The sequence below is a fragment of the Dermacentor albipictus genome, chromosome 6 (assembly GCF_038994185.2).
Source record: "Dermacentor albipictus isolate Rhodes 1998 colony chromosome 6, USDA_Dalb.pri_finalv2, whole genome shotgun sequence".
Taxonomy (NCBI): domain Eukaryota; kingdom Metazoa; phylum Arthropoda; class Arachnida; order Ixodida; family Ixodidae; genus Dermacentor; species Dermacentor albipictus.
The window spans coordinates 67,634,350-67,651,081 of NC_091826.1; the positions used below are offsets into that span (position 1 = coordinate 67,634,350).

A 16,732-nucleotide genomic window follows, 5' to 3' on the forward strand; every position below is an offset into this window, starting at 1 on the left:
CCCTCCCATCTCCTCCTTGTATGAGAACTGCCTCTTCTCCTCCCTCCTCTCTACATCAGTTCTATCTACGCCCCCTCTGGACCCGCATCTTAGTAGAAAGGGAAGCGCTGCAGTTTCTGCAGTGCTTCTGAGGGGAGTCACGGATAACTGCAGCTGTCAAGAGACTAATGTGGTGACACGCAGGGAGCTCCAGAGGGCATTGTGCACATTCGACGTGGTGGGGTCCAAACGAGTTTCTCACGTCGCCTTTCCTCTCTGACTAGCTCCTTTCATGTGTAGACACGCTCTTAACCACCCCCTGACGTGGTGTGCCAGACAGCAGCAGCCACAGCCGCAGCAGTGGGAAAGTCGAAGTAAGAGGCAAAGAAAGCTTCACTTTAATAACTCAGTTCCTGTTCCTGTGTGAGCTGTGCGCTGCGCAACCTTTACAATGAAGTGACCTGTATAACGAAGGATTTCAGAGGCCCGCAAGCACTTCGTTATAAAGACGGTTGAGCCCCTCTGCAATGAACGCCTCTAGAATGGAATGACTTGTATAAGGAAGGAATAACTCTGTCGCTCTTCCTGCAATGAACGCCTCTATAATGGAGTGACCTGTATAAGGAAGGAATAACTCCGTCCCTTTTCTTGTGTAAGCTGTGCACTTCGCAACTTTTACAATGCAGTGACCTGTATAACGAAGGATTTAGGAGGCCCCAAGCACTTTGTTACGAATTCGGCTGGCTGTATTACACTTCTTTGACACGAATGACCCACATAACGTCCCGTCACACATAACACGAGTTAGAGCAGTTGTGTGCGCTCTAGATCTAGCCACTACAAATAATGTCTTTCTTCCTTGCGTCACGAACGGGAGTGTGCCAGTTTGTCCCATTATCGTCTCGTGGCAGATATTAGAGAGTCTTAGAGTAGGGGCCCCAATAGTTTGGGGCCCCAAAGAGCTTTGCGGGTGTTAGCGTTGGGGCACGTAGGAGTGAAGAGTTTTAGAATAGGGTTTTGCGTTTGCGGATAGTGTCTTGCGCTGACAGCGCCACAACGGCGTAAAAAAAAACTATTAGAAATAATTAAATAAAATATACCATTTTATGATAGGAATAATAATTTTGACTTTCGTGTATTCGCATTTAATTACAATTTAGAGGGAACAAACGCGAGTTAATGACATCTTAGTTGAAATCAAGAAAAAGAAATGGGCATGGGCAGGACATGTAATGAGGAGGGAAGATAACCGATGGTCATTAAGGGTTACGGACTGGATTCCAAGGGAAGGGAAGCGTAGCAGGGGACGGCAGAAAGTTAGGTGGGCGGATAAGATTAAGAAGTTTGCAGGCACGGCATGGCCACAATTAGTGGCCATGCCGACCGGGGTTGTTGGAGAAATATGGGAGAGGCCTTTGCCTTGCAGTGGGCGTAACCAGGCTGCTGCTGCTGATGATGATGACTTCAGCGTGAACTAGGTGAACGAGAACACAGCACACACGAAACCATCAGTGATCCCTGGTCGGCTAGCCTTTGAACCCAGCGCAGATAGTCTCCAAGGTCGAACGCACGTGGCCGCACTCAGCCACCATAGCTGGAGTAGAAGAGCAGTGGCGCATTAACGTGCCCCTCACCCCCCCCCCTTCTAGCGTGCGCACATCTCCCCCCCCCCCCCCCTGAGCACGGAAAGCTGGCGCGCACTCTCCCCGCCTAACTCCTTTGCGAACGCGAGAACACACCGCCGCTTCAGGCCCCCATCCCTCTCCGCTCAACATCGAAAGCTTTCGCTCGCACCTACAACATACGGCGTGAGGCCGCAATGTAATCGCACTTGGAATTTAAACAGAACATCACGGGGACGCCGACGCCGACGGTGGGAATTCGCCTGGAATGTCCGGAAATTGGCATCGCATTGAAGACGAATGCACTTTAGAAACAAGCAGCGGATTCCAGCTGACCATTGCGACGTTCCAAAACGGAAAGTAAAACACATACGCACACGCACGCCCCCTCTCCCCTCTCCTCACGTATATACAAAGATACAGTCACGAGCAAGTCTGGATATCACGCCATCCTCACAATATTTAAATATCCGACTGCACAGTAATGCAACCTTAAATTGCGTGATTAAATTAGATTGATTGAACAGGCACATGTAGCTGTCACCACTCGATATTGCATGCATGCTTATAGGCTGCAAAGAAGAAAAAAAGGCATCTGCACCCGCCAGACCTTTGCTCGCGAGTGTACATGGTCGGTGTTACAAGACCATGTATATTCTCAATAACGCGACATCTTTTTTTTTTTCTCCAATAGCGTACTTCCGCGCGCGGTAAACTCAGCCGTCAGGCACTTGCGCCTTGTGGAAAAGCCAGTTTACCAGTTGCAGGAAATTCGAGTTCGCGAGTATTGAGGTCGCCACCCAACGCGGAAAGAAATGGGGGCAACGAAAAGCGCTACTAAACAAGGGAGACATACTAAGGGCACCAGGTTGGATGTTGCTATCCCTTCAGGAATGCGCGAAATTCGTCACTGTTCAGGTCACCACCACCCTTCGTGCGCGAGCATGTAGACCTTAAGTACAGTGCGTGTGTTTCTGGTCTCACGTTCTGCATATATAACCGCATAGTTGGTCAATTAACCGAACGTGCTGTTGATAGACATCTACAAAAATTACTGTAGAGAGAACTGTGGCTCTATATTGTCTACGGGAACTGCGATCACGACGGTTCAACAAGCATGGGAATAATAGTTACTGCAAGGATTCGCCTAAACTTTGTCATGCTGGCATCGAAAGGCTTTGTGACTTCGCAACGTGTTTATTTTCGCCACAATATTCCGTTACAAGTGCATCCGCGCGCATTAAGCCCACACGTGCGCATATTCGCGTTTCAAAAGGTGGGATCGCTTTGAAATTTAGGCCGATAAATGTAGATAAGGCGCAGTAAACAAAGCTACAAGAACATCTGAAGCCAGATGCGCAAAGGTCGGACAAATCCATGTGCCAGTCATCACTCCTATGTTACCTGACCGATCGCAGCGCCAAGGTTATCTGGCGAAAGGTGACAAGCGAATTGCGTCTTGCCGCTTGTTCTATGGCCGCCGCACGTGTTTCGGATGCTCCACCTTGCTACCCCATGGTCATATGACAGGGGCTCAAGCGGCTATTGGCTAAGCTTGTGCCCTTTCCATTATGTCCTTTTCCCAAATAGACTAATTAGGCATCCTATATCTAAGTACACGCGCTGCGGGTTATTGAAATCATGCGCTCACGTTTTCTTCGGACAAACACACCAACCTCTGGTTTCACCTTGAGTCCAGCGTTCGACGAATATTCAGCAATGGCCTCCTTGGCTGCCGGTAATCCTGGAGGTAAAGGAATGATACGAAACGCCAGAAGAATGTTCACAGGTCGCTGCTTACGTGACGATATACCCGCATAGGGTGTTACATTGGTAACACGCTGGTAAGTACAAGGGCCAGTATGTTACCATGTCGGCGCTCCAGAACGACATTATCTTAGTACACGTAATGAACGCTAAGACTGGGAACCGATGGGCTACAATGTTTTGACAGTTCAAGCCTGTCGAGCCCTGATTTTCGCTTCCGAGTGAAAAGATCAACCTGGGCCGCATTGTCAACGGTGGCGCGTGCCATTCTTAGCACCTGCTACCTGTACAGTTCGTCGCGTTATGCGCAACGACCATGGGGGCTCTGGTGGTAGTACAAATGGTTAAAGAAAAAATATCTAACGCACTGCTGACGCCAGCGAGGGCGCGAAACTGTGGAACGAGTTAACGGAAGCAAACGCAATGATTTGTGCACACAGTTTATAACATAGCAGTAGCGAATAAGAATCAACTTGAATAGAGATTAGATCGCTTAACGGTCTAGGTGGTATATATATTAGTGGACTGTCTATCTGTACGACGTTGTACGGGTCAACCGGAAATTGCTATGTGTACGCCGCGATGACCGCAGCAGTTTTGGTGCAGGTGCGAACAGACGCGTTTGTAGAGCGTGCCGAACGCAGTGGCGAAGTGGTGACAGCGGTAATTACCGACAGCAAATCGTACGAACACTCGGGTGTTTAGGAAGCGTATTTCCAGGCCGGCAGAGCTGTTTCTCACGTGGCGCCCCTGTCTCGGTCGACTAGACCCGACCGGACCTGACCTGGTCTAACCTTAAGCTTTCGTGCTAAAATAAGCCGTGACCTGACTGTCGCGTCGTATACGGACAGCTATGTCTGGTTGACCCGCCCGACGTCGTGCACGCAGTCACATAAAGCTAACACGGGCGTTCTTCGCTCACCCGTGCAGGGTATGTAGCCGTAGTTCTTCGGGTTCCGGAGGCTGTCCACGACGGGTGCCAGAACTTCCTCGCACGGCAACAAGTTGCCGAACACGGTGGGGTCGCCTATCGAGAGGGGGATGACCTTCTTCTTGGCGTTGGGGACCAGGTCCGACCTCTCGACGAAGCCGTGGACCGGGTTGTTGGCGGTGGTGGCGTACAGGGACGGCGGGGCGTTCCACGAAGTCCTCCCTGTCATCCTGCACCTTGTCTGCGGCAACGCTGCGTGGCCGACGAAAGAGAACAGTGTCGTCGAGACGCGGGGTGAGGAGAGAGGGCGAGAAAAGATGTCGCGGAACGCGATCGAATGGCACGAGCACAGGAAAGGTTGACGTCGATTTGCTTTCGACAGCGCCAAGTGAAGACGACGAAGTCCAGCTTAGAGGGATGTTTGCTCAGCCGTGGAGGAATCTATAGTTGTTTCAAGGAGATTTTCTTAAGTTCTGCTTACATTATTCTTTTTTATTCACTTCCTCCTGACAGTTTTACCAATTTTAGTATCAACAGCAATTTCCTGATACCATCGATACCATCGATATCTTGCCCAATCCCCCCCGCAGTTGTTATGCGCCATCGTGGAAGGCAAGCCAAATCAAATCAAGCAGTGCGCGGGCTCGGCCCGTTTTCGGGTTTAGGAGCTCCGGGTTCGGTTCGGGCCCAAGCACCAGTTAGGCCTGGCTTATACCCGGCCATGCTATTAGGAACACCATAAAACTAAAGACGATAAGAACTGCAGCTCTATGCAAATTCTAGGTCAGCGGTGTCCGTCGGTTTATGGGAAAGTAGAGGGAGGCAGGCCACGATACAGCAGTAATGCGCTGCGTATAGGTTAGCGTACATTGGTAGTGCTCTTCAGTTACCGGATAAACGGTACCAGTGACCACCAGCGTCCACCATACGCTACTCCTCCTTGTCGTTGTTGTTGCTGTTGCCTATCGCGTGTGTGGCTTCTACCCACGATCGGGGATTGGCCAGGAAATTAGTGGATTATTCCAAATTAATATGGAGCATAAATCTCCTAATATCTAGGGAAATAGCATTTAATAGCGTAGAATTATCCGTTAAAATAAAATCAGGAAAGTCATATCGAATGAGAAATAATTATTTTAAAAGTGAAAAGAAAGCTAGAATTTAGCATGGCATTCGCTTGGATTCTGTAAGAATTGTTTGGACAGCGAAGCAACCATCCCTGTGGCTGAATCCTAAAGTGGACGCCACGAACGAAAGAATAGCGGGTTCAGGCCAAGTCCTCGAAAAGGTATTTCCAACAATCTTTCTCTTGCCGCAGTAAAGCGGCGACAAGATAGAAGAAAGTGATGCATCGTCTCCTCTTCATTACAAAACGAGGAGATGGGGGAGGGAGCCAAACCCGGCCTGTGTAAGTAGAAATTCATGGAGGGAAGGCGGCAACGTAACTTGGTGAGAGAGACCTCAAGCATCTTTGCGTTAGAGGATTCGCTGTGCCAGAGAACTACCAAGTGCTTATAATCTGGAGACGCAGTCAGATCTGGGTTTGATAAGGCTATTCTAATTGATCGCATCCGAAATGTTGCCGCCGTGATCTGTGCTGTCACTGATAGAATAGGAAGAACAGGGCCGGAAAGTGATGTCTTTGCCAGTGAATCGGCAGTTTCATTAAAGAACGAACCTTTATGACCATGCACCCAAATCAAATGAACACATTGCACATGGGCAGGAACTAGCAAGTGAAAGAGGTTTAGCATGGGTGAATCATTATTAGCGGTAAGGGAAGAGCCTACAGAAAGGGAATCATTAAGAATAGCAGCTGTTGTAGTCATTTGGTCTAATTTACGTACAGCTAGGAGAACTGCTAAAAACTCGGCCAGATAAATAGGCACCAAATGAGGCAATATTAAAGAAAAAGACCAGTCGAGTGAAGGACAAAATATTCCAATGCCAGTCATTTCCCCCTTTTAGAGCGCAGCTCCTAATGGCCATTGCATGTGCGACGCGAATTGTTTTGTATTTTCTGGAAGTCAAGCTGCACCAGCAATTACACTGGAACCTCTGACGAGTCATGTATAAAAGCCGACGCGCTTGACTCGAAGATCAGATTTCCAGCGATTGCCCGCTCTGCTGCGTGTCTCTCTAAAATTCTTTGCTTCAATATATCTCGAAATGCAAGCACGTATAGGGGTGCACTTAAATTTCGCATAGGAGGTATCGTAATCGTCGGTGAATTCTTTTTAATGTGGTTATCATCCTTTGCACGCTTCAGGCGCGTTTTGTCTCTCTATCTAGCTCTCTAACTATCCATCTATCCATTCTCTTACGCCATGTGACCGAAGTTGTCTGCTAACCTGCGCCACTACGCATGTCCATGGGGTCATGATGCCGTCGTGGTCGGATGACCACGCGTGTATTAACACGTGTGGTCATCCCGTTATCTGTCGTGCCATCGCCATCATTTCATAAACGTCATCGAATTGTCGTCATGTCGTCATTTTTATGCCATTATCACAGTCACATCGATGTCATTCCATTGTAATCACGCTGTCGTCATTCAGTCGTGATTATATCCCATCGTTGTCGTGTCATCATCGTAATTGCGTCGTCGACATACGGCATTGTCATGCCTTTGTTCTCATACCGTTGTCGTGATCAGTTCCATCGTCGCCATTCTAGCTTCGTCTTCCGATTCTCGCCATGCCGATTCTCGCCATTTTCGTTATATACAGTCGCCGTCATGCTGTTCTCGTACCATCGCCATCATTTCAGAAATGTCATCCAGCTGTCGTCATGCCATCGTCATCATACCACCTTGATCAATCGATCGACGTCATTTCTTCTTCTTCATTATGTTATAATTGTGATTTTGTCAACCGATCCTGCTTATGTCACCGTGCACGGCTTCGCCGTGATTGCGCCTTCGTGTACATTCGTTCTCATATCACCGCCGGGATGTCGTCGTGGTCATTTCGTTGTCGGCATTCCAGCTTCCTCGTCTGATTCTCATGATACCATCGTCGTCATACAGTCCTTGTCGCGCTATTGTCGTCATACGGTCGACGTCATCCTTCGTTTTCATTCCAGCGTCGTCACTGCTTGGTCGTTGTACTATTGTCATCCCTTCGAAATTATCATCCCATTGTGTTCTTGCCATCGTCGTCATACAGCCTTCGTCCTTGCGTCGACGTCATTCTTTCTTTCGTAGTTCCATCGTAGTCGCTCCATACGTCGTCGGCATATACAGTCGCCATCCTGTCGTCATCCTCATGAACGACCCTGCCGATCGATTGTCATAGCGAAGCGGTCCGATCACGGAGACAATGCATGTCGCATATAGTCATAGCACTTGAAATCTCAGAAGCAGCACTGCAGCTTCTAAATAAAGATGCCTTAGGCAATGTGGTGTATCACTACGCGGTCGCTACGTTGCTTGAACGCTAATCGCGTTAACTTCGATAGTCATCTTACGATGGGCTCTGCCGTAATTCTTTCGTTTTCACGACACTAAAAAAAAAGACTCTGGTCAACATTGTTCCCACGTTATTAAGACCGGATTTCTTCAGGTGACAGTGCTCAAGGGAGAGACGGACGACCCACCGTAGTGGCGTATAGTGGCTTTGGAGTTGCGCTGCTAAGCTCGGGGGACATCGGCGGCCGCGTTTCGACGGTGGCGAAATGCAAAAACACCCTCAGTGTCTTGCATTGGGTGCAAGTTGAAGGACTCCAGGCAGTCGAAATTAACACGGGCTATAGCCCACTACGGCGCGCCTCTTAAATATCGTGGTTTGGGCACATAAAACGTCGGGCCTAAAATTTTTTTAGAGCAACTCGAGGGCTCGCCAACCGAGCCCCCGGACGCCTCCCGCTAGGATCATATAGAGGGATCGCATGGTCAGTTACCAGGAAATAACTCAGCACTACAGGTTAGCCAGGGCAGTGTATCCGCCAGCACACAAATCGTTTAACAAGCGACAAGAAGTAGCTTGGAAACGACTTCAGAGAAACACCTACCCCAACCCCGTAGCCTATCACCACTACTACCCGGACCAATACCCTAATACATGTAACCATTGCAAGAAAAAAGCGGATCTCTTCCATATTATGTGGTCGTGCCCAGCAGAAAATCACACAAATCACTATATAAGCAATACTGAGCAGTGGGAGGCCGTGTTGCTCAGCGCCGACCCTGACCTGCACGCCAAGGTCCTCAAGGGAGCTGAAGGAGCCTATCCGGGCCCAGGGGCTCGTGGCTGCCTAACCAGAAGGTTACCCTTCAATACATTGTTTTCCAATAAAGTCCATACTCACTCACTCTCTAGAGACGGCTAACCGACGTTCGAATGGAGGTGGCGCAGTGAGATTAACAATGGCCCCGCCTGTAACACAAGGGAACGCGCCTTAGCGGAGTTTGGAGTGGCGGCGAAGTACGGAATTAAACAGTGCCAAGAGGTGACGGAGCCGGATAAAAACTACTAAGAGTTAGAAATATATTTGCGTTGAAACGGTGTTGAAGACGTCGTAAACTATTTGAATGGTGAGAGCACTCGCTGCGAAAAAACTCCCTAGACTGTCTTCAGTTGTCCAAAGTGCAACTCGAGTGGCAGCCACAAGAATTGAATAGAAAAAACGTTTATTGTATAAGGAAAGACTCTTTCAAGCAGGCGTGTGGGGCCCTTAGCCCAGGGCTCTACTGGCCTGAGCAGGCCGCCGTTCTTGGTCGAGGAAGTGCATCTTAATTGAGCCTCCTTTTCCTCGCTGGTGAGCCAGGTCTCCCAATTCTCCGTCGTGAATTTCCGCGCCTGAACGTGAGGCTTATTAATTTTCTTAGCGGCCTGAGCTCGCATTCCTACGTAATGTGGACGAGAGTTGGCTGGCCTCCGCACCACGGGCAAGTGTCCACGTATGCTGTGGGGTGGCTGGCATGTTTTAACCGTAGGTGCGGGTACTTACACCTAACCGAAGGTAGGACGCTGAGTAGCGCCACAAGAGGAATCAATGCAGATGAGCTTCGGTACAGCTGGTCCTACTGCACAAAAAGCCACCGCGTTTAATACCGTAACCTTCCCTAGGCCAGTCGACCAGGGAATCTAAGGACTGTTTGGCAGCAAACCACAATCGTCGAATCCGTTGGGATACCGCGCCCATGCTATCGCAGCGCTCCGCAGTAACCCCGCCTCCGAAGCCCGATGCTATGGAATACGCTGCAGGATAACAACCTGCGAATTCAAGGTCGCCGTCGTTCTTCGGTAGCATTTGACGTTGCCCCCCCCCCCTCCCCCCGATCATTAGCTCAGGTTGTGAGGTAGTGGTGGTGGGGGGGGGGGTTGAAGACTTTTGTGGACCCGTCAGCAGTCGGTGTCCACGCTGCGTTGACGTATGGTAGGCACTGATGGATGGGGGGGGGGGGGGGGCTTGCCTCGTTCTTATTAATGCCTTTGTGGTGTTGAGACGTAACAGGATGATGATGATTACGATGATGATGATGATGATGATCGATATTTTCTTGCGGTCAAACAAAGAGTTCGTTGCAAAGTCATTCGTCTCCTTTGGCGACTTGTTTCACGCTGCGCGTTCCTTATTTGGTTTGAGAGTTATTCGCGCATGCTAAAGCACCATGTCAGAGCCTCCCCGTTTATTCTTGTGCGGCTCTTGAAGCGCAGCGAAACACACACACAAAAAAGAGAAAATACACATATCTGGGGGCGGGGGGGGGGGATTGTGCCATTTACTTCTCACTTTGGAATATTTGAAGCCCCTCGACTGTTTCTATCTTTCTGTTTGTTGTCCTCTTGCCTATGCAGCACAGCATCTGAACATTGCCGTGGGGCTTCTCTGACGCACACGCATCGTCGCGGTCGCACCGGAATTAGCCACGCGGCGCCTTGCCGCGCGTATACGCACATTCCGCGGTTCCGCGCGCGCGCGAAAAGGTTTGCCAAGTTTTGCCCCCCCCCCCCCCCCTCCCCAAAACGGGAAACCCCGCGGGTGGTGGCAACGACGCTGGGGAGGGCCACGACCACAATAGCGCTGCCTCAACACCAAACGAGGCAGCGCGAACGAGGTTCACGGTCCATCTGCTAGCAAGCTATATCGTCGCGTTGAATAGCGACGGTGAATAATAAGAACTAGCCAAAAGTGCCGTACTTAAGAATGTAACTCTGTGTCGGGCTAACTTGCTCCCCAGCAAAGCAAACGACGTGCAAATCGCAACGGCAGCGGCGAAATCGTTGAAATCTTAATTGTGGGTCAAGCCCGTCGGATATATATATATATATATATATATATATATATATATATATATATATATATATATATATATATATATATACACGACTCGTCGTAACTGCAGGTGCTCGCACACTGGAATACGGTTGGACAATATCTTTTCGCTACACAATCGGCGACTAAGAATCGAGAAAGTTCCCATAGATATGGGCGCGTCTTGCGTCGAGCTATAACTTTGTAGCAGTGGCTAACCGGTGGAAAACAGTGCACGGGAATAAAGAATAACAACGTATACGCGTGCCATTCTAGAGGTCACCGTGCACTCGAGAACCGCTGCGACGCGTCCGATGCTTTTGATTTCGGACGGGAACCGTCTTGCCAGCGAATCGTCGCGGTCATCGATTGATCGATTCGTCGCTAGGCGCAACGCCCGCCTGCTGCACACGTTCCGAATGTTCCTCGATTGTAATCGCAGATTGTGCAGCAAAAAAAAAAAGTACGTTGCTCTCTCAGGATGCGCATGCCACGCGAATGCTGTTGTACAGTCGCGCTCTGTATGAGCTGTAACACGGTGCCCACGGTCGAAGGAGTCCCTAAGACTGACGGCGGCGTCTCGACGTGCAAAAAAAAAAAAGAATAATAATAATAATAAATAAATAAAAAGAAAAAGGAAAGAAAGAAAGAAGAAGAGGAGAAATAAACATCGTTTCAATTACTGGTATTTATTAAACCTTTCTTTTGTGTGTGTCTGTGCGCATTCATGCATCACCGTCACCCTGCAGTCTTTGAGCCCCATTCTGTAGCTGTGGGCTCCGCGTTGCAGTTCGTGTGGAATGCGACTTTGGATGCGCGAATGTAAGCCAGCACTAGTACATATTCTCGAATGTACTGTGGTACACATATGAACGGCGGAAGGACTTGGCCTGTGAGACCAAAATGCGATGACTAACGACTATATGCTTGCCGCTATCGTTGCGCTTTGCGCTTTACTTGCTTCTCTGGACACGCGTTCGGCCCATTATTTAACAGTTAGGATTCGTTTCCCGCAGTTTCGGCACTGTCTTACTTGTCACCGTCTCCATAACGTGGCACCACGAAGCGAGAAGTGTTGTCCTTGTTACCAACGTACTCGCCGAACCGGCTTCGTTTCGAAGCTGTGCCTCGACCTGGTGTTGCTGACTGTTTGCGGACCAGAGCTTGGGGCCCGAAAGGCTCAGTTTTAAGTGACGATGGTGAAGGTGACTTGACCAGAACACTGTTCGTAGACTTATTTCTTATTATGTTTTTAAGCTATAGCGTTCAACTACCGTCTCAGGTGTCGGGTCAGGGATGAGAATATGCAGAAGGGAAGCGATACCCTGATTTTCCAAGACTCGACATCACATCTCTAAAAAAGAATCAGCTTTGATGTATCAACTTCGCTTACTATTACGTTCTTCGGTACGCTTTTCGAAGAGACGGTGAAGAGACACCCATTTCTACTCGTTCGTACAAATATAAGCATTTAGGCTTTGAGCTTTGCGGAAGTTCTTTCAGAAATTTTGCCACAGCAAACTTTCGGCTTAACTAAGTCACTGAAAAGTAACTAAGAAGAAAGCTAGTCTAACATTTAAAAAAAGGCGAAGCTGTTACGCTTATTACAATATGTTACTATATATTACCATATCTGGGAATCGGTGATAGGCGAAGCTATCTTGGATTTTTTTAGTGCAAATTAAACAGCATTTACTGCTACGAAATAGGGAAACAAATTGCTATTTAAGCACACACATAATATATATATATATATATATATATATATATATATATATATATATATATATATATATATATATATATATATATATATATATATACAGAACAGAGAACACTGCGCTCTCTCTCTCTCTCTCTCTCTCTCTCTCTCTCTATATATATATATATATATATAGCGCAGTAGCAATACTGTGAATGACGAAGCTGGCTTCTATTGGGCGAATTCGTGCCCACAAGAAAGCAAGTTACACTCAAATCACAACGATAGCGGCGAACACGGTCGGTGATCGTCGAACATCTGCCAGTCAAGCGCGTCGGCTTTTATACACGAGCCATCGAACGTCCCCGAAAAAACGCTGGCGCCCGTGTGCCTTCCAGTAAGTGCTACCCAATTCACGTCGCACATACGATCAGATTACACAGGTTTCAGTGATAAGAGACAACGGATAGAACCATCGATAACATTCCAGAAAGTTCCAATCTCGCAGGCGCGTCTTGCGCTGAGCGATGACATTAAATTATCAGTGGGTGAAATGCAGCCCCCGAGGAAAGGTATAGATAAGTACACGTGTCAATGTCTCCCTCTTTAAGAGCACCGTCCCGATGCTATAGACAAGAGCGAAATGCGACCGAACGCGCATCGTCGTCGAAGCAGCTAGCGGGGCATGTGAACGACGTCCATGCATAAGGAAGCCATGCCTGGCCTTATCGCAAAGGGAGTTGGCATTTACAGACAACGTCGGCGCGTACAGTGGTCGATGATGGTACCTCTGTTTTGTGTCACATGTCCGCATCTTCTGGCTCTGGTTTTCTATAGAAACTTCTGTATCAAAAGATAAGTTTCAGTCGGCAGCAAGAGTTCGTCCTCGTCTTTTCTGTGTCCCCTATGCCCTGCTTCGCGCTACACCACTTAACATTTAGCGATCGATCATTCGAATGAACCAACTAGCCCCTCCAAACATTGTAATCAAATCTGAATATTCTTTTGACCGAGGAAAGATGTTCGGAAGCAACGTTTGCCTTTATAGTAGGCAGCCTTGACTTTATTGTTATTCATGAGATTCACCTTCTCTTTGGAGAAAACAGGTCTAAAAAAAACAAAGGAATGCATCTGACATGTTTACGACGCTATAGCAGTTCTTTTCTGTTTGTTTCATACACTACCACCGTGCAGTGGGGTAGCAACAGGGGGGGGGGGGGGAGGTGCGGGGGCGTGGGCCCCGGGTGCAAGGGGCCAGGGGGTGGTGGGAGGGGCTGTTATATACGTCTGAAGACACCCGGAAATTGTTGATATCCTCGACTACACCTGTAGGGGGGGGGGAGGGAGAGGAGAAGACCTATGGGCCCCGGGTGCCAGACGACCTAGCTACGCCACTGCTACCACGTTTTGTGTTTCCCTGAATTTATTTTTTTTTTTCGCTTCGCTCGACATCGAAGATGTGGGCCTTGCAGCACGAGGGTGTCGAGGCGAGCGTCAATGAGTTGGGCGTAACATCCGGCAGCTGCGTTCGCGTAGGGGAACACCGGTGGTATACGACGGGGTTCCCTCAGCCCTCAACCCTTTTACTCGTTATTACGCCTTCCCTTCCGAATCGCCGACGTTTGTTTGTTTAAAGGATGTACACCGTTACGCTTTCGCATTTGACTCCCAGAGCATCAGAGATTACGGGAGGGACGGACGTACGGGGCATAGCGGAATCGGGGTTGGGGTATGTGTACTTTTTGTGCGTACCTACCAGAGAAGCGGCTCCCGGGAGTTCTGTTCAGTGGCAGGAGGAGGGTCACTGGGGTGGTAGTAGGAGGGGGGGGGGGGGGGTTCGTTCGAGGGGTGCGCGTGTGGAGTAACGCTCTTTGCATAACGACTACACACCCTCGCCGGCACCACGCGGTGCGGGGAGACGCCGTTTTCTAATCTCGCGCGCCGCGTGCCGCCCCGAGATCCCTGGAATCCGTCGGCCCGCATGACGTGGCGGGAGCCCAGCAGCGCGCAGCACATCGCGGGCGGTTGGCAGCGCTGGCGTCGCGGCGGCGTCAGCACCGTCCTGCTCGACGCGGCGCCGCGTCGAGCACGCCGCTTCCGAGCGATCGATGTCGGTTTCCCCTCCCGCTCGCTCGCCCCGCTCGCCCCAAGCCACTGGCTGCGTGTGCACCGCGAGCGACAACATTCGGGTATCGCGGCTGGTAGCGGCCCCCGGCTTTGCCGGGCGAACAGACGACACCGCCGCGTCGACGCAGTAGTGGGCCGGTTGCCGCTGTGCGCGCGATGTAGCGAAACCGTTGTTGGGTTGTGAATCTCGCGTGGCGCGTTACCAGGGGTTGCGGAGTGGTCGCTACGTGTTTGTGCCCGTGAAAAAGAAAAGCGGAGCACCAGCTGCGTCGACGCGAAGTGGAACACCGCGAGGAACAGCGCCATGAGGTGAGCCGGAGTCGAAGAGCACTGACCCCTCGAGAAATACAGCTCCGTGTTGCGATTGAATGGGCGCTTTCCTGTGTTTTCGCTAGCCTCTCTGTGAAGTGCTAATCCGTATCGCTGCCGCAAATGCGAAAGGGTCACTCGCTGCTTGATAACCGAACTGGAATGGCAGAGAACGCGAGGGAATTTCTAACCAGGAATGCAGTTGCGTTGAGATTGAATGGGCGCGCTCGTATTCGATTGCGATGTTGCGTGTGGAGCGCTACTGCGAATGTAAGTATCGCTGCCTTGATTGTGATGGGCCATTTGCATTTGCTGGACTAGACAGAAGAAGCCGTGAGACAAGTTCAAGCCAACGATCGCTGGCAGTTTGACTGCGCGGAGCCGAGCTTCCTGCTTGATTGCAAGGGTGTTGGCTAGCGTATTGCAACATGCGTGAATGTTGTTGATGCCACTTTGCGGAGAAAATCCCCCTGCGATTCCAGGGTCGACTGAACGCTAGATCTGCACCATAGGGCACTATATACAGCCGTAGACTCTTGTTCAAGAGAGACATTGTTCTGTTTGAATTAGATTAAGTCAAACTACGGAGCTCCGAACGTATATCCTCGCTTTTGCGTTGCTTATAGTTTCGGTCCCGTACTTGTTACGTTTGATCTTCCATTTGTAAGCGCAGATGCGAACCAATCATGATGTCGCACATATTATTAGCGAAAGCAGCCGACCAATAGCGTGGTGGTGGATAGTAGTTACACTGGCGATTAAGGCTATCACTCGCTCTGGGTGCGGATAACAAGCGCTATCGCTGGGGTGTCCCCACATGTCCAGCGAACCAATGTCAACTGACGCGAAAAAAACAAAACAAAAAAACAAAACAGTACTTACGAACGAAATGCTTTGTGAAATCGGTCCCTGAAGCTCCCGCTGTTAACACTGAAGTGTATACAGTTTGATTTACCAGTCTCGTTCTGTGCCGAGCTGATGAAACTCAACGCCACAGCTGGAGCCAAGCAAAGTGAATCGCGCAAACAAACAGGGCTTGAACTCACATCAATAAAAAAGAAGTGCTCTTCACGCAAAAAAAAAGGAAGAGAATAGTAGAAATAAGGAAAGAAAATTGCGTTTCCTGTCGCCCCAGGCACGCGGCCTGAAATTGGCATCAGCGGTTCGGCGTTTCGGGTTCATGGCCGAGGCAGCGAAGCGCTCGGGCCCAAGCGCGCTGAGCACCGGATCTACGAGGAAACAAATTTGTGAACTTTTTTTTTTCCATTTCCTTTCCTCGGCGCTGGAGCAGTTCGTTCACACTTTGTCCTCGTGGTTGGCTGCATGTGCGTGGGCGGCATTGCGCCACGCTGCTTATTTGCCGACGTGGAGGTTAATTAACACGGAGGCGACAATTAAGTTTTCTCTTAACTCTATAGCGCCCCCAAACACCCCTGCACGCAAGCTGGAAATTGGTAGCGTCTCAGTGAGGGTTTGAATATTTGTTTTATTCATTCGGCATTACCACAGGAGGAGGTCTCAGAGTCATAATACTGTCAGGGTGACCCCCTACGAGTAATTAATAACATAACAATTAACACGGGATTAACAATATAGCGATGACCAGGCACGTACCCAGGATTTTTTTTCGGGGGGGGGGGGGCCCACCAACTCCATCATCATCACCACCACCACCACCACCACCACCACCACCACCACCACCACCACCACCATCATCATCATCATAATCATATCGTCATCATCATCATCATCATCATCAGCCTGTTTTATGTCCACTGCAGGACGAAGGCCTCTCCCTGCGTTGCGATCTCCAATTACCCCTGTCCTGCGCCAACCGATTCCAACTAGCGCCCGCGAATTTCCTAATTTCATCGCTCCGTCTAGTCTTTTGTCGTCCTCGATTGCCTTTGCCTTCTCTTGGTAACCATTCTGTAACCCTAATGGTCCAACGGTTATCTAACCGGCGCATTACATGACCTGCCCAGCTACATTTTTTCCTCTTGATGTCAATTAGAATATCGTCTATACCCGTTCGCT

At 49.6% G+C, this 16,732-nt stretch overlaps 2 protein-coding genes across 5 annotated transcripts in view; one reads left to right on the forward strand and one right to left on the reverse strand.

The window, feature by feature from the left end:
* Window positions 1-16,732, reverse strand: part of LOC139061151 (tyrosine aminotransferase-like) — a 77,627-nt gene that overhangs the window by 14,742 nt on the left and 46,153 nt on the right. Inside the window, exons 1-3 of one of the 4 annotated variants that reach the window (XM_070540774.1) lie at window positions 5,190-5,257; window positions 4,291-4,551; window positions 3,290-3,345 (exon numbers count right to left, since the gene is read on the reverse strand). In XM_070540774.1, the coding sequence (XP_070396875.1) occupies window positions 3,290-3,345; window positions 4,291-4,551; window positions 5,190-5,226 (354 nt within the window). In that variant the 5' untranslated portion in view covers window positions 5,227-5,257. Of the gene's footprint in view, window positions 1-3,277; window positions 3,346-4,290; window positions 4,552-5,167; window positions 5,258-16,732 lie in introns of those variants that run through there. The other 3 variants (XM_070540773.1, XM_070540775.1, XM_070540776.1) reach the window with 3 other exon arrangements.
* The window catches only part of LOC139061150 (FYVE, RhoGEF and PH domain-containing protein 2-like), a 102,666-nt gene continuing 91,505 nt past the window's right edge, over window positions 5,572-16,732 (forward strand). The window contains exon 1 of the mRNA XM_070540772.1: window positions 5,572-5,587. The gene's annotated coding sequence lies outside the window, so the exon portion shown is untranslated. The remainder of the gene's footprint in view (window positions 5,588-16,732) is intronic.